Raw genomic sequence first — 26,724 nt, 5'->3', positions numbered from 1 at the left:
TGGGACAGGTAAACAGACCCAACAACATCTGTGCCACAGAACGCTAACAGTCAGATTTCTGTTCCTATTAGTGCAGCCTGTGTAAGCACTGTGCTTAGTATGTTAAGCTGCACAATACAAGATGCTGCATGTAAAATCCTTATTAGCCTTAATGTCATTAGCAACTGAAGCAATTCTACAGATTTTTAATATTTATTACTTTAATTATTAATAATAAAAAAAGAGTGCTTAAAGGTGACCAGAGGAACACACAAACTCACAAATTAATAAAATTTTCAGCAACATGCAGGGTGACAAAAAACTTTAAATTGTGTTAGACTATTAGATAGTAATCAATCAAAATATTTCCCTTAAACTCACAAATGTCAACATGCTGTTTATTAAGTTAATAGGAATCTAGGTAACAAGGCATGGTCCCATACAGAACATATGTCCTTGATGAGCATATGTTCTGTATGGGAGCTGGGTAATCAGGAAATGTCATCTCAACAGTTGTTCCTAAGCTATATTCCCATAAAGGTCTTATCAGAAAAATATTATTCTTTGTCTGTTGAACTTATGAGTCCCATAATCACCCAAGCAAAGAGCAGCGACTTGATGAAGGCAGAATGACCTGGCCTTAAATCTGCATTGTATTTGTTTAGGTTAAGCTATACTGGTAGGCCCAACTGGCTAGTTAGGGAATCATCAGAGAGCCAGGCCCAAGTTGTCTTGTGTGTTGGGATGTGTGTTGATCTCTCCCTAAGATGGCAAAGTGAATCAGAAGTTTGGCTTGAAGTAGCTCAGCATGGCCCCACTTGTGGTGCGCCTTGTTTACATAACAGAAGTATCGTTCACATCTGGTTTAGGATATTAGCTAAAAGCCTTCCAGCCCATCGGCTGCCCGGTGGGTTTTGTAGGTAGAAAAGCCAAATGGCTGCTCTGTGGGACTTCTAGTGTTAATCGTCGAGCCGTAGTCACTTTCTAAAATTCAGGAATTGCACCAATAGCCATGACTTTGCAACCCTGAATGAAACACATCCCTTACCACTGTCTCAAGAAGCCAAAATAGTATGCAAACAGTACAATGTGCAGTAGTAAAGCCACCTCCCTGTCGAGTTACAGCAGCTGAATGCTGCTCAAGGTAACTAATATCCACCTCATTCTTTTAATACATCAAACTACACAATTCAATTCAATTTTTTTACATAGCACCAAATCACAACAGTCAAGTCATCTCAAGGCACAGTGTAAGGTTTAAGATGTTACAAAATCCGTGCACAGAATTATATAGAAAACCCAGAGAGAAAACCTAACAATCCCACCTGAGCAAGCACTAAGCAACAATGGAGAGGAAAAAAAGAATGGAAGAAACCTCCAGCAGAACCAGGCTTACGGTAGGCGGCCATCTGCCTTGACTGGTATGGGTGAGTGGTAAAAGGAGAGAGGAAAGAACAGTAGGCAACAAAAAACAACAACAATATGCCTCCCGAACTTGAACTGGGAGCTGGTTCTGCAGGAGAGGAGCTTGATAGCTAAAGGCTCTACCTCCCATTCTACACTTTTCTAGGAAATGTCTAGGAAAGTAGACCTGCACTCTGAGAACAAAAAGTGTTTTGCTGGGAAGATTTGGAACTATGAATTCTTTAAGATATGATGGAGCTTGATTATTGAGTGCTCTGTATATAAAAAAGACACAGCACAGAGTTAGGACGCTTTGTGAGAGTGGCTACAGTGCTGACAAGAAACCTAGGGTTGTTCTTATCCGCTTCTATTAATAAGGAATGTTCAGTCCAGTGTATTTTTTTCTTTGGTAAAGTAAAGTTCAGTACAGTAAATTCAAATTATATTAAAAAGTGGTCAGATAAAAGATGGTTTGGGAAAAAAACTATTAAAAGATCAATTTGAAAACCGTATGAGTGGGTTTATTTACATTTTGGATAAAACCAATGGAGTCTAGCACTAAATGCAGTGCGGAGGCAGTTATTATTAACATCTACATTGATGTTAAAGTCACCCACTATAATCACTTTATTTGCACTAAAAACTAAATCACATTCTGAGAATTCAGTTAAAAGCTCAGAATGAAGGACCGAAGAACTGTTCACAATAACAAACAAGGCTGGTTTTTTACTTTTTCAGTTTGGACCAGAGAGGTTAAGAGGGAGGCTTACTGTAGGTCTAGGGTTGATTAATAAGCTGGAGTGAAAGATTACTGCTACTCCTCCACCCTGACTTAGTCAGGCTGACATTTTCTTCCTACTGTAGTCAGGTTTCAGTTTTAGTAAACCAGCTAAGCCTTTTCTGCTCACCAATGAAACTGTTTTTACTTCCTGGTTTAGACTTCACCATTTTACATCCAAAAAAAAAAAAGCCTGACTTGCTAATAAGGCCCTACAACCAACCTCCAGTGGGTGGACCTTAAGCTTCCAACCACACCTTTTTGCCTTTGCTGCAAGCTCTCCATACCTGTTCCTGCCATACATCATCATGTCAGCTTCACAATATACACAATTCGCTGTGCTACTGACAACACATCTGATCTTAGATTGCATAGCTATCTCCTGAGGAACTATACAATATCTTCCTAAATCTACTTCCATTTGTCAGTCTTTCCATGCCTTTGTAGATGACTTTTTCACCCCGCCCCAAAAAAACAACATTCTATCTTGATTCCTTTTTTACGTCTATGTGCCTTTCTCAATGGCTGCTGCAAGACACTTCACCATTTAATTATGTCTCCAGGTATATCACCTATCCATCTAGATTTCAAGGAAATGAAGGCACATCAAAAGTTGCTCCTAGCATAAATCTAATCCTATCTGCTTCCATGTCCCACACTTCCCTCCAGCTCACTTTCTTCTGTTCTCCAATTTCCTACCTCATCCACTGGCCCTGCTGTACCTGAGAGACTGACTTTACACATCTAGCAGCCATGTCTTGCATCTGCCTCCTACAGCCAGTTTCCTCCTGTCAGCTGCTGTTGCTTTTCTCCAACTATGCTGCAATATGTTTTGACCAAACCCACACCGTCTACCAAATTTTGTTCCACTTCCTCCCTGCCGAGACTGTTGCTGCTGTACTTCATACTGCTCTATGCCAACATTCAACAGCTTTATCTCCTGTCTAGCTTTTGTATATTTAACCTTCTTTGACAAACTGGCTCGAAAATCCCTTTCCATAGACATTATAGAAACACCTTATAATGTATAGCAGTGCTTAAACAAACCTTTTACATCGGAAGAACATTATTTGGAGGGCTTTTTCTAATTTAACAGATGTTATCCAGTAGCTCATACTAGGAAGGTTATGGTCTTGGTCGATCAGTTCTTCTAGAACTCCTACAGAGGGCATGTGAACTGAAAAACTTTTCAATCTGAAGTATAGAGATCTTTTGATACAGAGAGAGAGAGAGGGCAGAGAGAAGCTTAATACCAATAGTTTTCAAAATAGAACTGTAAGAAGCAAGTTGAAAATTAATGCACACATGGTAAATCTCTGCACAATGAATTTTGCTCTCACAAAGGGAGTTTTTAAAGTTTCATCTTGTATATATTTCAAAGCAAAAGTGTCTTTGCATAGCAATCCCACTTGATTATTTACTGTGGCACATGGAAAGACAAGAGCAGTGATGAAACAGCAGACAACCAGTGTCAGTGTATAATGAAACCTTTTTAAAAGGATTCTTGTTCTGGGAAGAAGGATGAGGCAATACTGTGGGTTTAAATTTAAATTTCCATACAATTCAGACAGAACTGTGCTCATATTTGATTAAATGATATCCTACTTTTGAAATATGCAAAACAGCAATGAGCAATTAAGATAAGCTTCTACAAATTAAAAAAAAATAAAGACTTTAACTTACGACACTACAGAACCATGGACAGCTAGTAAATTGAAATGCACTTGGTGCTGAGTGAATTAACAAGACCCAACTTCGCCCCAGTTCCCTCTTTCTACACTCCTGATCAGTATTTCCCAAACATTTTTTTCAGAGACCTGTTAAGTCAAATTCACATTATGTTTTCTGTCAGCTATTACTTCAAAGGAAACTTTGATGGAGTGCATTTTAACGAGGCGCTGCTACCTTCAGAACAGCGACTAAGCAGTTGCTTTCCTCTAAGCACTGACAGATCAGCAAAAGCTTACTTTATTATTTTATGCCCACACAAGGTCCATGTGGCTCATTGCACTAATAAACCCTCATAGTTGCTGTAGGTTTCAGTCCAATTTTAGTGAGTGTACATACATAATAATAATTTAAGAATGTCTACTTGTATAAAACACCACAATATGATTCATTTGGAAGCATTTAACTGATTTTATTGTGTAAACATCTCACAAAGAGCAACAGTTTTCTTGAGCCTTTTAAAGCCCAGCCTTTAACCTGGATTATTCAAAAGGAACATTAGTTAAGGCAGGGCAATTAATTCTTATTAGCTGATTAGCATCGACTGCCTAAGTCATGAACCACTGGCTAATTAATTAATTGTATCACTACTACACTTGCCTGTCCAATCATATTCACGCACATACTGCCATCAGCACTGTCACTTTTCACTATTACTCAGCACAGATCACTGCAGCTCAGTTTATTGGAATTGGATTGTATTAATGTAGTGTTACATGCCATTTTCTTTCAAAAAGCTGATGTAGTCCACAGTTTTCATTTTCACACAGTCCACATAGAGGTTTTCAGTAGTGTTTACTGTCAGGGACCCTGGACCTTCTTTGTTCTTCGTGGAACCATCACATTTCAGTTTTAATGACTAGTTACTGTATATTTTTGTGATTTTACCAGTACATAACAGGCCCAAATGTTGACTGTGTGCTCCCTGCTCTCTTGATAAACTGATATTGATTAAGTCCCTCTGCGTGGGAACCATTGTGACAAATGTCTTACTGCACAGAGCACATGAAATGTCTAATGTCCTAACATTCTGTGGCGCAGAGTCTTTAAATCACAAGAACTCAATGCAATCCATGGATGTGTGGAGGTCGCCGCCCTGTTGCTGGCCACAGATAGCTCTAGTTATTGACTGCAATAATAGTCTTCCTGCATGCCAAAGCAGTGAAACCTCTGGGCCACATCCCAGCTGTCTGTAGGATAATAATCATTAAGAATATGTGCCTGTCAGAGTCTTTGTCTGAGGATTGCTATCTCTTGAGATTCATACAAATCTGGTCTATAATCCTTGGTAAATCATTGATAATCCTTTGTATAAAACCACTCCCCAAGCAAACAGTCCCTAAATCCTTCAAAATTTTTATCTGATTAAAAACTTCTCGTTGTTGTTTTGTTTGGTGTTTGGACATAAAAAATAAGATACCTTTAATGACTCAGCATGGGCATCACATTATGGAAATAATCCTGACTAACAGCTCTTAACAAAAGTCTTGAAGGGCTTAGATGCTGGTGCTTTCTTAAAATATCTTCTAAATGATTCATTCATATTAAAGAACGGGATATTCTTGTCAATTCTATTGTCTTGCAGCCTTCTCTGAAATGATGCAATACCCACATGACATTTCGGAGCAAAAGATCATTAGTTATCACTTAGAAATTCAGCATAACAACATTTTTTTGACTTTTGAAAAGGCTGAAAACCTCACTATGGACTGCACAATGCCTGAATCTCTCCAGGTTAAGAAAAACATGAACTTTCAAATGCTGCCTCCGATTCATACTATTCAACATTATTTAGAGTTCAAATGCTCAGTAGGCTCTAAACAGCAGAAGCGACTTGAAATATAATATATAAATAAAGCTACATAAAGTGCCTGCCACTGAGGGTTCAATCATAGCACATGTCAACGTCTTTTCATACTATATTGTTGCTTGCTGCAGGTCAAAGTGTTATGTAGCACAATTTAAAAGGCATTGAAAGACTGCTTTGGAGAAATGTTCAGACAGCTGCACAGTCTCCGTCGCCAGCGGAGACCTCCGTAGGACTTAATTCTGGACTTTTAATCTCTCGCACTCAGGTCAGATATGGACATTAAAAAACCTGTGAGTGATTGACAATGTCCTTAATGGCCGTAATCTAGTATAAAAGTATCAGCTTTCCAGATGAATCTGGTACAGTATTTTGGTAAAATTCAAGCATGATGAACCCCTATAACATTAGCTAATATTCTGATCATGCTGTTGATCAGCATGTCCTAGTTAGCCTAGTTATAATCTGAAGTGAAAAAACATCCTGTGTGACATTTCTACTGTGTATCTGGAACTAATGGTCACAGGCCATACTTCTCCAAATGATGCACATGTCACTAGATAATGACCATTCACTGACACTAACAAAAGGGTCTTTAGAGGCAAAGTAATCACCTTTTATCTCAGACCATTTAATAAGCAGAGAGGGAGTGCTCTCCGCCCCGATGTGGAAGAAGCCAGAAGTGCAAAGTCTCTGGAAACCCCTCTTGAACTACCGTGCCTTTTAATCCTGTTTCCTAATAGAGCGGTTGAGGCTTAAGGGAATCAGCACTGTACCACTGCCAAACAGCAACAAATCCCTTTGAGAGGAGTTGGACAAACTGTGCACTTTTCAAATTTGTCTCATAGGCCGATCAGTTAATGAGTAGTGAGTGAGGAAGGTAATATGAACGAATTAACTATTACTCAAAGGGGTTTCAATGAAGAAATTCTCAAAGATTGCTGGTTTATTGAAAATTAAATAAATCACATGTACCATTCTTATTTCACTACACTTGTATTCATGTGCTTACGTTGATGCACTGTGAAGATAATGCGCTGCTAGAATATGAAGATTGATGCCAAATGTTTTACAGAAAACACCATAGCAACCAATTTTGTATTAACACAAAAGGGGACATGCTGACATTTAATGTATAGGGCAAGTGACAATTACATTGATATTGAGCATATCAATGAAATGTTCTCTCACCATATTTTTCTTTTCCAATCAAAGTATCAGTTGCAGTACAACATCCAGTATGCCTGACTACAGCATTAATAAACCCTTTTATGGTAGTGTCTATTAACTATTTGAATAAAACAATAATCTTTCTTTAGCTTGAATAAACCCAACCACACACATAGGCCTCTGGAGTCAAACTCAGGTTACAAGTTACAGGTTCAGTTACAATCCTGCACATTATATACACATAATCTATTCCAGCCACCTCTTTGCAAGTCACTTTCTTTAATAATAACTAATAATAAATGAAATGTTGCATCTGAACCTAATCCACATCATACATTCTGTTCTCTACAAAAATGTAACTGTGTTCACCGTTTAGTTAAACAGGAAGGTAATATTTAGGAGATGGCTGATGATGTTGATGAACAGTATGTTGTGGTTTTGGAATTGTCAGTAAAAGGTAAAATATTTCACCTGTTAAATTGGTTTGTTATTTTAACACAGTGGATCTAAACACTGCTGAGCTTCACTATTGCTGTGGAGATGAGGCCAGTGAACTAACAAAATATGACACAATAGCTGCTGAGAAATAACACTCAATTAAAATGTGTACAGATTGTGCTTTTTACTTTTACAAGAGGAGCCCAAAAATAGCTTGTCCAATTTTGCAACTCAGTATATGGTGCTACTATTAATTCTGGATTTTAACTTGGGTGACGTACAGTACACAAACGAAATATTTCAGGGCTGACATTCAAAGATTCACCCTTTGGAGGTAATTTCAAAGCATGGGCAGCATTTTAAGTAGGCTTTATAGTCTTTGCCAGCTGTGTGGAGGTGAGAAAAGGAGCCAAAAATGGTACTTCTCGCTCAAGCTTTTTTTTTTCTTCCCCACCGTTATTGAACTATTTGTAGGACTTTTGACATCAAAGGTCAAGTACAATGTCATGCCTTCCTGAAAAGAGTGAACATATGTAGTGTTATCCCAATTTTAAAAAACAATTTCTCATCACCCAACTTAATATCACTGCTTTTTTACTCTGCATTCCAGTGCGGTAGTTCAGGGCAATTATTAACACTTAATCTCCAAACAGGTGAGACAGCACATCTCATGTTACTAGTTCTGAGAGACCACAAACCAGCCCTCAAATCTATAAGAACCAAAAGTCTCAACTGTATGGAATGCAAGGTATTTTGCGTTTGTTTCTATATATTTCCGTTGTCATCTCTGTTTGCTGTGTATTTACTGTTTCGATCCAAAAGAAAAAAGGTCAAATCAAAAGTTTTTATATAACCTTTAAAAGTTTTAAAAGTTTTATTGTATTGTAGAGCTTTATGTTTCTGCCTGTGAGGCTTTAACTAATAATATTGTTTTATTTCCTTTATTACGCTCTGTCACAGAAATGACAGAGTAGTGTTTCAACCAACTGATGTTTACAGAGACCTATATGGACCTGATGATGCTCTGCAAATAATGACTGTTTTGTTTCAGAAGAAAAGAGGAAGTAGCATGGCATCATAAAGGTCTATGAATGCTATGAACTCAGACCTGCTGTTTGACCATGTCTAAAAGCAAAAGGCAATAGCTCTTATGCCTATTATCAACAGTCATACAGCCTTCCATGAAAGCCTCCTCCTTCTTTTGCATGTCTTTGTAGTTTCGACATGCTAAATCATTATGGGTAGCAGCACACACTTTCAGACAGTCTCTCTTTGAAGGCATTCATGGTGGTGCACTCAATAGTATACACAACAGTGGGCAGATTTCAGGGAGAGTTTCTCACTTCTGGCTAGTTGCCATGAACAGTGGCTGTAGTTGGTGGCTGTCTGTTTGAGAAAGTTACACAATTGAAACATTCAAAAGCTGATTTTAAATGCCAATAGACAATGTAATTCATCCTTTTCACAAAATGTCATTGCTATTTAATGTTGTGTAACTGCAAATTCCATTCCATCCATTTAAGCTCCCAACAGACACACTCCTGGGTGTTGGGATGCATTTCCATTAAATGTTAAACATAATACATTTTATACTCCTATCCACAATGTCCTTAGTCCTGGACAGTGCCATAAGAGACGTGTCCAAATGCACTGGCACTTGCCACAAAATTCAGTAACCTTTGTAAGCGAAAAAAGGAATGTTTTATTTCCCCCCCCCCAACATCTTGCTTGTTTTTCCAGTGATGCTTTGTGTCTACAAAATCTGCTGTGGGAAATGTTACTGTAGTTTTCCAAGATATCTTACAAAGTGATTTTAAAATTGCAGTTAAAATCATTATATATATTTTACATATAGTACACAGAAAAGCTAGTAGACAAAATCTAATTGAACCATCTTAAACCAGATTTTCAACGGATTGTTAAAAAAGAAAAGTGTGCTTGTAAATGTATTTATGAATTGCATGCGACTTAAAAGTTAAATAGTAAATACTGAAAAAAGGAATTACTTAATATTTATAAGTGCTCAACATAGTATGTGGTAAATTGTGTAAAGGTTATTTCCCGTTATGCAATATAATGTGTTAGTTCTACTTAATTTCAACAGACATTGTACTTAACTTAAAAAGCTTTTGTAGTGTTTTCATAAAGCTGCTTTTGCTGTGTTGCAATGAAAACAATGAAACCTAAGGGGTTGCATGAAACTGAGTTATGAAGGTTGAACATAATAACTACTTAGGTTTCATTTTTCTGAGTATGGCTAAATACAGTTTTTTCCCCTTAGCAACACTTGTGTAACTCTATACTGTATAATAAGGCAATGTATAACTTTCATGCTATAATGAAACGGTCTGTTATAGATCTATGCATAACATTAAAATGTGTATTGACTGATACATCAAACAGAGAACTGAGATGATATTTTCCAGAAACTTAAAAGGTTTATCCACAGTGCAGAGAAAAGCCCACAGGAGCGTTTGTATCAAGTTCACAGAAGAACTTATCTATTCTGAACAAGTCTTAAAGAAATCACATTCTGTAGCCTAAAACATTATTCCAACATTTCAACTTCCCTTTCATGTTTCTTAATAAAGAAAGTTGTCTTGAGAGAGTTTTTTCACAAGCCAGTGTGATGAGATAAGCAGCGTGTGTCAAAGGTCAGCCTATCCCTGAGTGTTTGGCTTCTCATTCTGGTCTCTTGTGGATGCTATAGTGAGTTAGTGGAGGGCAGAAAACGTGGACATTTAGTAACCCTTCTCACCTCCTTCACAGCAAAGTGCAAAAAGCACAACAGGGAGTGTGCTGCAGGTCAAATGGACACGTTGCAACTGAAGACCTTTCTTAAAGAGAAAGATCCTGGCTCTTTTCATTTTCTGACTGTTGGAGCTTATAGTAGACTGACAGCATCAACCTGACACTCACTTAACTGTAGTCAACTGCCACCCAAAACACACTTTCTGAACCTAAAGAATTTTATATAAGGTTCTCACTTGGTGAATTAGTGGTAAAAACTTTGCTAACATAAAAATAATCTTATTACTGGTAGCTGAATCTTGAAAAAGAAGCTGAAAAAGAAAAAAAGGAAAGTCACACATTACTAAAAAAAAAAAAAAAGCACTATTCATACTGTGAAGTCCCTGCTGAAGTCTGAGTTTAATTTTGAAGTTTCCTTATCTAATGAGATAGTGTAGTTCTTTTCAGCTGTTTCCAGATGCTCTTTGGTCTATAAGGACTTCAACAGGATTATTTGAGGCTAGAGTCAAAGTCAACTACAGGTCTGGGAACATCACATTATACATGTATAGAAGCAATACATGTTTCAGGAAACTGAAAATACACTGATTCTTTGATAATTGTATTGTTTTAAATGGCTTAGAGTTGTGTGCTCAGTTCACTAAATGATGAATGAAAAGACTATTTTGGCAGGCTCAGTTCAGTATGGGAGAGGAAAAGTGAAAGTTATTAAATATAATATTAAGGACAGTATGTTTAATTAAGCATCTATTCTCCACTGATGAATATTTCCATCTGTCTGTTACAGTTTATTAATGTTTTTTTTTTCCTTTTGGAAATGCTTCTCAATGCTGTAAAATAGAACATCTGTTTGTCATATTCCACCACAACCAATTAGAGTTTTTGTAGTACACTGGTATGTGAAGCTAGGAGGAAGTAGTTGCTATAAATTCTGTAAATAGCATACTATTTCCAGCATTTCTCTAATTTTATGTATGCTCTTTTACATATGTTTCGTCAATAGACATATATGTTTAGATAAATGAATGTATTTGTATTGTACTAGACTACTGTATGTGTAAGTCTAGAATCTATATTACAAACATATATATTAAAAATATGATGTGCTCTCATTAGCTAGCTCTTCTTTACAAATCACATACTCACACCAGGCTAATACTACTGCTACTACTACTACTACTTCTACTACTACTACTACTAATAATAATAATAATAATAAAATAGTGTTATGTTAAGTACCAGTGAAACCTTGAACAGGAGCAAACAATTAAGAAAACATGATGAAAATATCACATTTCTGTTTCCACCTATAACAGATATAAATCTCAGGTGTGTTTCTATTTAAAAACTTGAAAAGATAACGCATTGAGGGTTTTTTTGGGGGGAGACTGGAAATGCACTCATGCAATATACACATATGCTCTTGTATGAAGTACTGTTGCCTTGGGCACCTCACACACCCCTGTGGGGAGGTACCATACAGTTTGAAAACCTCTGATACAGAACAATCCCTACATTACCTGAGAGACAGAACTGGGTCAAAACCAACCAAAACTCACTCACTGCTGCTCCAAAGCAAATGGTAATAATTGGGGGCAACCCAGCTGAACATACCGACAGATGAGCCCATGTTTCAGCTTCAGTCCAGCTCTGTCCCTTAAGGAAAATGTTGCATGCATCGTGATTACAGACTTGAGCAACTGGCGTCTTGTATCCAGCAAAAACACACTAATTTTCCACTTACGAAACTGCATCAGTATCCTCATTCCCCCAACAATTAAAAAGTGTAATTACAGGAAATCTGATGAGATGGTAAATGGTAAAGATGCATAAATCCCAGCTCCTCTTGAGTGTTTAGCATGCATCAAACTATTATCTTAGATTTTAGTTTTTATTGAATTTGAGAAAGAGCCGCTACTTTATAGGTAATGCAGTTTGTAGATACTAATTTGTTTTATTAAATAAAAAACTACTTTGAATGTTAAACTCCTTGAAACACTGTATCTATCAATTTCTCATTTACCTTTACAACAGATACAGATGCTTTTATAAACAGTGTAAACACACACCGCCACACATAAATCCAATGACCATACTGTAGGGGAGAAAACATCAGTAGTGACAATCTAATGTGCTCCTATTCTTCTTTAGGCCTGAGGTCTAGCTATATCTCTGCCAGGTATTGACTCCACTCAACACTGCTTAGTGCCGCAAAATGTGATCCCAGTCAAGATTGGTTTTTGCTTCCTAAGGGGAACTGTGCCAATACAAAGTGGAGAGAAGAAGTGCTTGAGCTAGCAGGATACTGTACAGTATGGTGTGCTGCTGTCCAGAATAATTTTTTAAAAAGAATCAACAAGTGACTGGCTGCTTAGTCGTAACTGTAGGTGGTGGTGTTTTCTGTTGTTATTCTGCAATGCTGTCTATAACAAGTACCCTAAATTGTGTCATTCTGAGTGTAATTGTGTCCATGGTTGAGATGGAGCATCGTGTTATTGGTGTAGAGTATGTGGGCTTTGATGAAAGACAACATGAACTAGGTTGAACTGCCACTGCTGAGTGCAGAGCCTGATGGATGAAAAGCAAGTCATTGTTTGGTTAATGAGTAAGGTTAATTAATGCAGTACTGAAATGCTAATGAGAGCACATCATATTTGTGATAGTAGGTAGAATGTGAGATTGGAATCTGCTCTGATAAGGAGATACTGTAGCTGCTATAATGGTTTCCAGTAAACAGGTGTGTTGGTCCAGTAAGAGACTTCTGTGAATGATGGTCTTGTGTATCTCCTCCTCCTCACCTTATACAAACCAACTGCCAATGATTTTGATATATTTACTACAGCTGCTAGATGTTGCCTAATTACCACACTTAGCTATGACAACCCCCTACTGGCCAACTCGTAGGTCAGCAGATGCTCTACTGAACTATAAACCTGCTATTTTTCATCTCTTCATTGAAAAAATAAATCACATTAAACGTGTATGTAAATACACATTTGCTGGTTCTGTTTCCTTTGCATATGGATAGGCCAACTTCTCCACTCCAGGAAGCATGAAAGCTTTATATTTTGACATTGGCATATTGACATATTTGGTTATCTTTGGTATTCTTTACATTTTGGTGTAAAAACAAATTAGTGTCTTGTGTCAAGGTCAAAATCAAGGTGTCCTTTCCAACCAGCTAAAAAAAAGGTATGATTTAGTAAGTTTGAAAGAAATACATCTGTCTGAAGGATTTAATACTAGGACTTCTGCTACCGTAGATACACTGTACTGTGACAACAGCCTAAGTCATGTACTTGTTTATACCTTGTTCACAAGTCTCTTCTCTCCCTTGTCAACACAGGGCCATAAAGTAGACATACAGTGAAACACAAACAGCTGTAAAATGCACTAAAACAGCACTAACGATGAACACTTCCTTCCTGTGTACTGCAGCTGTATATATCAACATACACATACACACACACTGTACGAGGTGTTTGGACAGCACCCAGCTATTCTCATAATTCCATCCTGATGGCAATCTGCTCTGTCAACAACATTCTTGTTTTCCACCATTTTGCAGGGGGGAAACAAGTGACAAGACGAAGCTAATTAATCTCACAATCATCCTGCGATTATTACGCTCTCACTTCCACGGGCGATGTGTGCTGCCTCTCCCTGGGAGTGCAATATATCTGCGAGATGAAGTGGGTCGGTCAATGCAGACCGCCAGCATCAGTCGACTCTCACGCAAGGAAAGATATTAAACACAGACAGGACAGCTACTGGCAGCACAGACTGAGACAAGGTGTTAATTGATTAGGGTGGAATCGGAGCGCTGGGGCCCAGCCAGTTTACCACCCTGATTAGACGGATGAGAGGCTCATTTATAAGCTCGACAGTCACAAGATAATTACTAAAATACACACTAATATATGCAGTGGCAGCTGGGAGCGGTGCTGTGTGCTGATGGACAGGACTGGGATATGCGTGTGTGTGTGTGTGTGTGTGTGTGTGTGTGTGTGTGTGTGTGTGTGTGTGTGTGTGTGTGTGTGTGTGTGGGTGGGTGAAGATCAATGTGTCAGCTCACTTGGAAATGCTAAGAGTTGGTTGTAAGACAAACTGCATAATAATCATGTCTCATTTAGATAGAATACTAATCAATTAAGGCAACTATGATAAGCTAGTCTTAAAACACAGGAAGTTTAACAGCTGAAGATATTTTCCAAATTTTCCAAAAGCTGCAGCCACACCACCATCTCTAGTTCAGTCATCTCCACAGCTAAACCCAAATCCTTCCTGTCTGACTCTCCTTTGTGATTGATAATTATGTACGGTCAGGGTCAGATTTACATAAATGAAAGTGCATGGGAAAATTTGTGATGCTGCTTTCATGCAATTTGTGTGCAATTAGGATCTGATTTACAAAGACGACAGCAGCGGCGGCAGCAGCAGCGTCTGCGATGGACTTCCAGGCACATTCTACAAATGAAGGGGAGCAGAATGGGATGAGATCACCAAGATTTAAAAAAAGGCAGCAAGAAATAGTAATACTGAACAAATGGAGCCACAGCTCAACTCCACCTGTCAAATGATGTCTGCTGCTCAATAAACTGCAATACCACCTGAACTTGCACAATTATTTATATTGTTAATGCAGTTGAAGCCTTTAACCACATCAATTCGATCAATTCAAACTGAAAATGGGAGATTTATTAAAAATAGAGAAAGAGGGAGCCAGGCAAAAAAACAGGTGTAGCAGAATCTTAGAGTGCAGCAGGTGAAGGGGATGAGATGAGATTTGATGGATGTCTCAGTAGAATACTGAGGAGACTGCAGCCAAGTGGTGTACAGTATTATCAAAAGAATGCAATTACCGGTCTGTTTGGAGTTTAAAAACATGAAGCACAATGAACTGCTGCACAAATTACCATCTCCTTGGTTCTGAATTAAGAAATAGCTTGTTTTTTGTTGGCTTAGTGTAAGTAACTTAAATTCTTTATTATTAACAACTATGAATTCTGGTTCAAGGTCATTAGACACGGGAAAAGTAAGGGTTGATTTCACCTCCTGAAAATAAGCTTCCTCCTAAATGCACCTGCTCATCAAAAGTAGAACATTTCCACACAACACTGATTCTAAATCCAGCAGAACAAACAGGATTTATCATATCTCCTCCAAACATTTGCATTATCACCCAGAACTATTTTCTACACATGTATATAGCATTACCCTGCAGCAAGCGATGTAGTGAGTGCTCTACAGAGTATTTTTTGCCTTGAGTTTCGCCTCTCAGGATACATATAACCTCATGAAAACACACTGGAATTGAACATACAGTACTGTGTATCCAAGGTAAAAGTGTAAAGCACTATTCTCTTCAGCACAAACATAAAAGTCCAGCACTACATATCATATGAGTGGTTAAAAAAAGAATGATTTTAAGAAAATATAGTGCAAGAGTACAGCAGATGTTTATTGTATGTATTTTTTTTGCCATTATTATGGAAAGAACTGCCAGTTTTTTCAGCAGGTAGATTTATTCAAATGTAACTGTAACTAAACCTGTCTATGGGTATAGATCTACATATCGACAATATGTTCAGTAATATTAGATTTTTCTGCTAAAAACATGTAGAGGAAGTACATAGATTGGATTTTGATGTGTTTATTTAGAAAGCAACTGTACCCAGTCCTGAAAAGTACTTAGCGTGGGATTATTTATTAAACCTTAAACATCTTCTGTGGAGTACAAAACAAATTGGTGTAAGATCATTTCAAATTGATTATCATACTTTGTCCATGTTTAAACAGCAATTCCACTTTGAAAAATAATCTTTTTTTTCCTGTTTTGTTATTTGTTATATCTATATGTATACTATCTCTATATAGCATGAACTCAGTAGACACACTAGAAGTAACGATTTCTATTAAATTTGTGGTCGCAGTAGAGCTCAGTGAACATTCACTGATGGTGGGAAACAGAAAAAATAACAATGCTGTTTGTTCTTTTTTGTTGCAAAAGTTTTTAAACATATCACAGAATTCTCCAACATGCTCACAGGGATGGAAACAGAACAATAAATAATTAATAGAATACAAAAGGAGAGTCTCTTGACACCTTAAAGCATTGGCAAGAAATCTTTCCACTCCACTGTTTCTCTTTGGAATTTTCAGGGTGAACAAATTGGATTTTCTTTCCTGATGCTTTTGGCAAGGATTTGCAACACAGCGCAACATAAAGAACCAGCGTTTTAGATGCTGGTGAATGCAAGTTGTTGTTTAAAGGCATGCAGTAATTACAGTATGTGTAAAGGATGCTATGTGCTTTCTCATGCTTTCTCACAAAAGGAAACAGCAGGAAAAAACTGAATGTTACCTAAGTAAAACATAATCAAAGCTCGTGAGACTTCAAAGTCTCGGCTGGAAATCACTGTCATCTCTTCACACAAGATGGAAATTGGATGGATATTTTGGGCTTTGACATTCCAGTGCAATATTGGTGCAACTCAGTGGATTCATTTTACAGCGTATAAATCAATTTTAGATAGGGGAAATTCACACATGTACTAACAAGTTATACTAACAAGTGGTTAAACTTTTATAAATGGGAAACAGTTACATGACCAACATCTTAATGCAATGTGAGCCAGTGAATATGCAATGCTTTGAGGCAGTAGTAATACATCTGTGATGGAATCAAATTGCTCAGCGACAAAATTTAATCTCCCTGAGCAGCAGGTTTGTGACATTTACATGCCCACAAGAAATAAACAGGGTTATTTGTTTTGATGAATGGCACAACTAAGCCTTCAAAAAACTCAGAGGCGTAATCTTATTAGCGGAGTGCTAACAGCTAATAATATTTGTAGTACAGTTGTTCAATATGTTGAAGTACCAGGTGTTTCACTAGAATAACTGCCTGAATAAGTCTGTGAATCTCCAAAAAAAATGACCATGTCTCCTAAAAATTACACTCCTATGTTACTACGCTGCAAATGTGATTACATAGGGAATTACAGAGGTTTTTGTGTTTGTTTTTTTTTGGCAAAGAGGTGGTCTGGGTGGATGGTGGATCATTAAGGAGCATGTTTTTACTATACAAGTATTCTATCTTTGAGGTTTGGAAAATATTGTGGTTTTGTTTAAAGATTTAAAAACATGTTCTGTGAAGAGTGACTGGTAATTTTTACTGATTTAAAAAGACCACAAACTTTCTCTAATCTTAACCAAGTGATGTGCCTGTCTAAACGTAGGCATAACATTTTTAATAGCTAATAATACCAAGATTGGATATTTTGCAAGAAAATAAATATGTTCGGTATCAACTGTCAACTGTCAGTATCAACTAGAAATGTTTCCTCTTCCTCTAAATATTGTAAAATCTTAGCAGATTTCAAGGAAGGACACAGTATAATGAACCATCTCAATTTAATACATACATGCCGGCATGGAGAAAACACCACAATCATGTAAATGTCTTCTGCTCTACCTCTGTCTAACCCTCTTACTTATACTTCACAGCCCCCCCCAACATTCCTGAGGAAATATGTATATGTGTACTACAAAGAAAAACATAAATTCCTCTACACATACTGCAGGTTGACTGTTTAGACCATTAATTTTCACTACAGGTCTGTGTTTATCACTTGTTACAACCTTGTGACCCAGAACCCATCTTCTACCCATGTCTTTTCTATGAACCCTGGTCCAGTTTAGTATCTCTTGTCTTCTTTTATACGGAAGTTGCTCTTTTCTCCTACACAACTTTTTGCATATTTACCTTACCACTTAATGAACCAGCTAGCTGTGTTGTGTACTGCAGCAAGCATGCTAACATGTTAGATTAGTGTAATAACAATGAACATCACATCTGCTAAATATTAGCACCATTAATGTTGTTACTATTAACATAGTATTTCTCAGCACTGTTTGTGCTTTTTCACTTTTAAGTTCAATTAAACTCTGTGGGATCTTAAAGAATTACAAATAGTGAAAAGGTGAACTATATGTGAATTTAAATGACCTAAGGTATGCAAATGACACTACACATGTCAAAACTAAAAATGATTATGCATACAGCCTACTAATGTTAGTGAGTGGGACTTGGTTATCAGCAGATGTTCTTACACAGCATAGTTTTGCATGGCTGTACACTGCCTAAAGTAAAATGTACCCATATGTGCTAAAGGGACCTTGTTATGTCTGTGTAACTGTCTAGAAATACGCGCTCATGCTTGAATGTAATAATGAATGAAAATTTCCATTGAAAATGTTCACAAGTTGCTTCTCTCTCTTTGAGATGCATTATAAGAGATAAAATGAAGCATACAAAATTGCATAAATATCATCTTCTCAGCCCAGATGAAAGGCTGTACTTGTTTGCATTAAAGTATTTGAAAAGAAATCAAATTGTTTGGTGGTTTGGTGGTGCCTGACAGCTTATCAATAGTAGTGGGGGATTTAAGGGAAGCAAAATACTAGCAGACGGTGCTAAGATTCTGCAAATAACAGGAACGATATTGCTGGAGTCCCCAACAGATGGAGAAGAAAACAAACCTGGCTGCTACACTTCCTGGTTGCTAAGCACCACCTGGAGGTAATGAATGTGTTGTCGGCCTAAGCAGCATATGAGACAAAAGGCAACTATGTACTCAGACAGAAAAAAAAAAAAGTATGCTGGAAAATATGTTGATTTGTGGTCATAAAGTCTGAGTCTGAGGATAGGGTAATGTTATATGTATAACACCTATCACTTTGTTGTACAAAAAGAAAGATAACTCACCACACAACCGGTGGAGTCCAGCTTTCGGTCAGATATGCAGCGGAAGTTGCGACTGCAGCCTCCATTGTCTTTGGTGCAGTCTCTGACGGGTCCAAAAGAGTCGAGGAGAACCTCCAAAGAGTCAAAGGATGAACTGATCATCAACTCTTCCCTGAAAAGGATGAAAAAGAGCATCCAACAGACAATTACAACAGAGTATTACTGTTGAGAACCAGCAATGACAATGACAGCTGGGATAGGCTGCAGCACTCTTGCGACCCATATGAGAACAAGGGATAAGAAGTTTACAACACCAGTTAGGCTTGTTGGATAAATGAGTGTTGCACTTTTTGCTGTCTGCAGAATTGGTCTGTGTTACCCTATAACCCTGTAACCAAACCCATCAATGATGTTAAGGTGTACTGACAGACTGCACTTCTACATCACTACAACAATTTGAAAAGTTTTAATGGTGTAGGGAATGGAGTAAAGTCCAAAATAGAGGTATATTAAGTCCCACATTAGCCATGTTATGTTATATTATACACTTTTATAAATCCCTGCTCTGCTGATGTATAAACAGGTGCATCATTTGGAAACGTGCTGTCAACCTAGTGGTATTAGGTGGTGACCTAGGCTGATCGCTCATCCTGCCAGAAGAGCAGATACTCATAATGCAGGTTTGCAAGATCCATTGCCATTAGATAAGACAGTACATATAAAAAAGTAGTAAGCAAACTAAAATTTAGTTTAGAATAAGAATTTTATCAGGGATGCTTTCAGCAGATGGCGTTGACAAAAGAGATGAGTACACCAAGTACACACACTTGGAACTACTCCTGCTAGGTGTATTCTAGCATTTATATTTATTGTAATTTTAGAATGCCCTTGAGAGCTAGGGGAAGCTTAGTGAAATATGGAGAAGGAGAGAGTAAACTCACTTGAAGTCTATACCAGTAGCTGGATGCCTAAATTTGCAAATTATGACTACATTATTGTGTCTCTCTGTCCGCTTAGCACATTAGCTTGGTCAGTCATTGAGTTTGTTTAGCACTAACACTAGGTTAGTTTGCAGATCACACAGTAATTTGCTAATCATCACTACAACGCACAGTGTCAGTTTGTTTGCAGGAACATAATGTATCACAACAAATCACTATTGATTTTATCAATTTTACCTTCATATCAGTTAAATAAGACTTATTAATTCAAAAAAGTGAGATTTCTCGCTGAAATTAAGCTTCCAATTAGTACAGTTTGTCTTGCTGTACAGAATATGCAATTAACTCTCATTAAAACTTATTAGAATATCACATTTCATTTTATCATGTTTCAATGTGCCTGGGATGGGAATTAGGAACTGTGAAAGTGGTGCTTAAACCTTCTGTGTTCCATGGCACACTGTGACACCTTGCTCTGTATTTGAGTCAATAAAGGTATTTTGATGAAATATAAGAAAAATCATGACTTTTCACAGAGCTATTGTTATTCAGAGTAATGAGATAAAACCATGTATTCATTGCTCTAACCTTACATTGAGCAGTCACTTCATGTTTCTGTGTTACTTTTTTGTTAACTGTAAACCTCATGCAAGGTCAATAAGCAGATCAGCCAACTGAAGGACAACAATATAAGTATTTGAGATGAATATAGATGAAATACAAAGCAAAAAGGACCTTTGTGTTTTTTTACAGAATCTAAATCAGACCTATTTTTACAGAGGAATGATGCTGCTGATGATAAATAGGAACTTGTGTAATAGCACTGACATGAACCTTGCCTTGGTAAAGAAAATGATGACCTCTCAAACACTCATAAATATTTTCTTCTTTCAGCTCCCTGTAGTCTCCTTTTTTTCCTGAGTGAAAAGATTTAGTTCTCCCCCCCTTTCACAGTCAAAATGATGTTATCTTACAAACCAATTTTTCCATTATAATTGCCCGTTGCTTTGTTGTCATTTATTCACTGTGGACCTATTGAACGGAGGCTTGGCACATGATGAAACTTGCAGCAAGTGTGAATGTTATTCACATTATTTTGAATTATTTCGAGCTCCAATTATAGTCAGGACACATCCAAAGATTGCGAGCAAAACTATTTACAATTTAATGTCATACTAGACAAAGGGACATTTAAAGCCACGTCTACAACATCCATTACATCCCAAAATACCAAAGTGGTAGGAAGACTGATTCTGGTCATTTTGTTGTTTTTAAAGCCAAGATAAATTGGGTTTGTTCTAAGAATTGGAATTAAGTGACACCATAGGGCAAGAAAATCAAAACCATTTCTTCTTTTTGGAGCATAAATAGTTTCCAAACAAAAAATTAATCTACTTCTTGAAAACATTTCACCTCTCATTCGAAGGGTGTCTTCAGTTCTGACTGATTGGTTGAGTGTCAGAGGTATCTAACCAACTCAACAATCATTCGTGTCATCAGGGTCGCAAGTGATGGTCGAGTGAACCTAATGACACACGCCGTGGTTGAGTGAGACGATGACCCACGAATGACCTCAGCGACCCTCACAGTGCTTTTAGAGTTTTTAGATGCCCTAAAATTATTATATAATACCTTTTGTATTGTCACAATATACAACACTTTATTTAAGCATCAGAATGCAACTTCATTACAATCAATACATACATAGCTTAAACCTTTAAAGTAAATTCAAATTTTCAAACTCAAATGCCAAGTAAGCATGTATCCAAAAATGAATAAAAATAAATACGTGACCAATGATTTCATGGATCCTTCATCTTAGTTTTGCTCATTCTGCTGCTACTTTCACATATATCCTCACATCTGGAGGCCCCTGTTATTCTCTGACATTCTCTGTTTCATCCTGATCCTGGAGCTACCCCACCCGCTTTCTCTTTATTTAGCATTTTGATAGAGTTTCTTAATGTGTTCCTGCTTTCACCAGCTGCCCGTTTATGACTTCTGAATTTGTTTGCCTGGACAGTCTGTAAGCGTGTTCACTGAAGTCACTGTGCTACTTTACCATCCCTCATGTCTGTATTTGTTGTCCTCTATTCTGCGGCCTCTTACACACCTGCGATAAATAAGCACTATGTGCAAGATATTTCACATTTTGTCTAAGACAACTGTTGGTACTTGAAAGAGGCAATAAATGTATATATCAATTATGGGTACCATCAACATGGATAGCTATACAATGGGATGGGTAGCAATATAAAGAACCATTCAATCAGTCTATTTACCACTGAGAAGTCTCACTAAAAAGGTTTTGATTCAAGTTATGTGCTGCAATTTACTTGCATTAGTTACTTATTCACTTCTGAGAAAGTGAAATTTGTCATCGACAATGAATAAAAAAAAAACGATTAAATGAAAAGATATTTCTAAGTATAACTGCTTTGATAGTTTTGATATTCAAGATTATAAAAAATAAGGTGAAGGGGTTTGTTTTGCAATAATATTCATCCAATTAGCTGTCACATGGCACAGAAGCATAGGAGAAGGGGATACACATGTCTGATCTTGTCTTGTATTTTGTATTATGTATAAATATCTAAAATATAATAGAAGCACAGATAATATATCCTTATGAATACTAATAGCATCTGAATACAAATTCAAGGCAATTCTACGAAATACATTAATACATGAATAAAAACAAGGCTGAGTCGTCATCCAGTCATAACTGCCATGAAGGCAGCTATTCAAGGAGAGGAAGATCTGCCAGGGAGCAAGACACAGTAACAAATTAATATCAAACGTGAGGGAACGCAGCTCAAAAGCAGAGCAAATCAGCTTCAAGAAGGTGTTAGCAGTGTCTCCATGTGTCCCCTGGGGAAAACTGTATGCGGCATTCATCAGATAATAGATCAGAGGAAAATGAGCTATTTACACATCTTCAAGAAAGCTGTCAAATGAAAATAACATGTTGAAAGAAAGGGAAGAACGGAAATGTGTAAACATGGAGTAGGGGAAGTGAAAATTCTAAAATGATGTCCAAAACTGAATAGAAATACAGTAAATATGATGTATGGAGAATATATACAGTATGAAATGATGCACGCTACATTCCTGTCGACAGAAGAAATCAAACAAGGTGCATATACAGTGGTAAATACTGCATAATTTCCAAGATCAGTATTTGACAGTTTAGTGAAATATAGTTTTAAAAAATTAAGACTTCTTTTCCTCTCTTTGAGCTGTAACATGCAAAAGATGTGACTCACTCTCCATTCACTGTAACAGATACCTGCTGTAACTCCAGGTTTTTAAACACTTTAGAGACATTTGCTTCTTTCAGTCACAGACTAAAATATGAATCTGCTCACTTTCTCTCCTGTTCGGAGAAATCAAGTCATGCCTTACTATACTTGTAAAGACACTCATTGGCATAACACACAATACAAAACACTCATTAAACTTCTGAGGACTGGCTAATAAAATGTCCTCACAAGAACAAAATTTCATCCACACAGGGAGATAAAGACATGCACACACATACACACACACATACTGTAGCTAAAGGCCTGGCTACACATGTGCTGTATTATCTCTACATCCATTTCACCTTTAAGTCATTAGCAGCAAGCACATGTGTTTTCTCCAGGTAACTTTCTGGTTTATGCTTTCAAAACAATATTAACACAATATTTAATAATAATAATACCAGTTTGAGAGATTTCAAGTGACTATTTCGTTATTAAATCACTGGGTCTGAGAATCAAGCAAGCTCAATACGAATGAAAGTAAAAACAAAAATCTAACAAAGTTTAGCCATTTTCCATAATAGTATTCTAGCTCTTGAGGCACGGCCTCATCTCTCAGCTGAGTCTTTCTTTCAAATCGCCTCTGGTTTAGGGAAACAATAATGTGATATCTGTTGACAGGGAGTCTGTTGCAGTTGAGGAGAGACCTTGATCTCAAGCCTGCTTTCAATTAAACCCGTCAGAACGCCATGTAATGACACATAGAGTATGACAGTTCAGACATGTTCTCTGCAGCAGTTCAAAGAACACTTACCCTCCATGTACAGCACTACCTCGATTAGTCGAGATATATGGCTCACTGCTGTGAAAAAAACTGAGCCACATTGTTCTACCTCTTTAGGTTATATTGTAGAAATTATATAAGAGCTATAAAGAAAGTCTTTTTAATGTGTATACCTTCTATTTCCTTGTATTTTGTTTTATCATAAAGAGCTTAAATGGGACTGATAATTTTTCTGCTCGTTAATAGAATTATAATAACCAGCATATACACCATAAATAATCAGTAATGTATGGCACAAGGATAAACTGGCTTTACTGTTGTACACTAAATGATAAAATAAGTGTGTTTGCAAAGGGATGCTAAGATGCAGAGATAAAAGGAAAAGAATATCATATAAGAAAATGTTACAAAGTTTAGTACTCTTCATATTCTGTAGATAAGCTTTATCCCTTGATGTATGTGTGGGTTTTACTGAGTGGATAGTGCCATCAAATTGTTCATCTTCATATATCAAGTAAATTGTGCTGCCTTTGCTGGAAGTTAACATCATGTATGCTATCCTCTTACTGAGATGTATTTGGTGCTCAGCCTTAAAGATTTCTTTAATTCTGCTTAATGCATTCAAAAAACAACAACAAAAAAAAAAAAACTAATGCTAAACAGCAAAATCACTTTCTTTTGGCAATGTATTTAGCAAGGTTTCAGTGGCCACCTCCTGGCGTTTCTTTTTATTTAGAACCACTGCAAAAGCAAATAACACATTATTATACAGTATATTCCATGGGCAGTGTAATGCAATGGGAATGGTATAAATGTCATGGGAAGATTGGGAAAGTTGCACTTGAATATAACCTGAATTTCTAGGACACATAGAAATTAGCAGAATCAGACATTAGACAAAAGGTACATGATGTCGACAACTTCAACAAATTCAACATAATTTCATTGAAACACTGAAACCTTTTGATGATGTTGCTGTGGTTTCTCTATTCTCCGGCTGCCAGGTGTAAAGACACCATGCTTCACCAACAGTAAGACAGACTGCTTGGCTGACTAGACTGACATGTTTGCTGGATGAGCGTCACTTTTTTAAAATTTGTCTTTACCCCTGTCAAAAATATGTCAGTTGTAATTTACGTGTCGTTTTGCTGTCTACAACCATGACAGCTTTGCTACTATGAATACACTCCTGTTTGTTGTTCTGAAAAGAAACCAACTAATCTAACTGTATTTCCAGACAAACATTTTTCCCACTGTACATGCTCGCCTTGTGTTGCCTACATTCCCCCTAGAGTAGGTCTGCCCCAACATTTCACAGCCTGCTGCATTAAACCAAAACTAATTTCATACTACACTACATTGTACTGTCAACAAAACTTTACATAACCTGCTTAAAATTATTATGAAGTTGTCAAGTATCAAGGACTGAATGGGTTGTAATTCTATTTATACTAACTACTAAATAATAAATAAATACATATAAAAATATGGATGAAGAAACTATCCAAAGTGCCTCTGACTGACTTGACTAGCACAGTGTGAGTATGACGTTTTCCCCACATGCCTAGCTGGTAATACGTCACATAGTTTTGCTTCAAAACATACAATTATCACATAAATTAATCATGTATTTTGTGTTTGCTGATGTTGACGTTAGTTTGATGTTAGACTTTTTTGAAGATCTGAAACTGCTTAGTATAAAGTACACAGAAAACGTGAAGAAATCAGGAGGTCGGAATATTTTTAGACTAGTATCTTTTGTCTCAGTATCTGCTGAGTGAGAGCAACCAATGCTAAGTGTCGATTCCACCTCCCAAGGGATGATTGACAAGCATCACCTTAAAAGACAGAGTAAAAACTGTGGTTGAAATGTGACCACAAGATGAAGAGGCCACAAACTTCATCCTCATTTCACTGCGTCGGTCTTGGTGTAAAAATGTCTTGTTTTGGACCAAACATCTGGACTGAACAGTATCACCGGCCCACTGATATGAATGCACAATAGCTAAAAAATGTTGTGATCTTACTGCTGTCAGCTGAGCCAGGTTTAATAGCAGCAATGTTTAAGCTCAGTTAAGGTTTTCTCAGTCACTGCACACAGAGCTGTGAACCATTTAACAGCAGAGAATCTCCTTATAGCTTTGAATTGCCAAGATTATTTTTCTTCCTATTTGTTTTATTCAGTTTTTTGTTGTTGTTGTATTTTTTTGTCTACCTTTTGCTATTTGATTTTGTTTTAGATGTGAAGTTTTATTACCTTGTGAATTATGACTGCTAAGACCTCAGTCATTAAACTTATAGAGCTCACTGCAACAACAGTGAATACAGTACAAATGGTGATTAAATGAAAATACAAAACAGTGAGGTGTGCTGGGCGTGTTTATCAAAAAGTCAATATGTGCTTTTGTGATGCTTCATCAGAGACAATAAAAAAACAGAGTGGACCGAACAGAACTTGCCTCAAGTATTGTTCAGTTTGGTGCAGTAGGCAGTAAAATCCTACATCACTTCACAGCCTTATTAAACCTTTTATTTCTTTAGTTGCAGCTTCTATTATTAGGTTTGCCAAACACCACCACTAGAAGGAAACGGTGAATAAAAGAGCTACTGGTAAATGTCATCTCTCACCGCACATCCACTGCATCCTCCATGACTGTCATGTCAGTCTTGCACTTGGCTGAGGGGTTGATGGCGAGCTCGGCGGGGGGGATGACAAAGCTTTTACTCAGTGGCAGCCACATTCCTTCTCCTAAGGTGTAGGTGAACCTGTAGAGGACAAAAAGAGCACAAGAGACAAGGATGGTTATAGTGGAGTTTGCATGTTCTTCTTGTTCTGTGTCCACCCATAGTCAAAAGACATAAAGGGAAGGAAATCTCTATCTCTAAGACTTAGTTTTAAAATGTGTTTCAGTGATCCCAACACAGGTGGACAGCCGAGATGCACCGTTCA

The 26,724-nt window shown here is 37.2% G+C and overlaps 1 protein-coding gene across 6 annotated transcripts in view; it reads right to left on the bottom strand.

The window, feature by feature from the left end:
- astn1 (astrotactin 1) overlaps positions 1-26,724 on the bottom strand; it is a 335,466-nt gene that overhangs the window by 190,309 nt on the left and 118,433 nt on the right. For all 6 annotated transcript variants that reach the window (XM_026373631.1, XM_026373633.1, XM_026373635.1 and 3 more), the window contains 2 exons: positions 26,403-26,540; positions 18,826-18,976 (listed from right to left, as the gene is read on the bottom strand). In XM_026373631.1, the coding sequence (XP_026229416.1) occupies positions 18,826-18,976; positions 26,403-26,540 (289 nt within the window). The remainder of the gene's footprint in view (positions 1-18,825; positions 18,977-26,402; positions 26,541-26,724) is intronic.

This window comes from Anabas testudineus, chromosome 17 (assembly GCF_900324465.2).
Source record: "Anabas testudineus chromosome 17, fAnaTes1.2, whole genome shotgun sequence".
Taxonomy (NCBI): Eukaryota; Metazoa; Chordata; class Actinopteri; order Anabantiformes; family Anabantidae; genus Anabas; species Anabas testudineus.
This window is presented reverse-complemented; position numbering and strand designations above follow the sequence as displayed.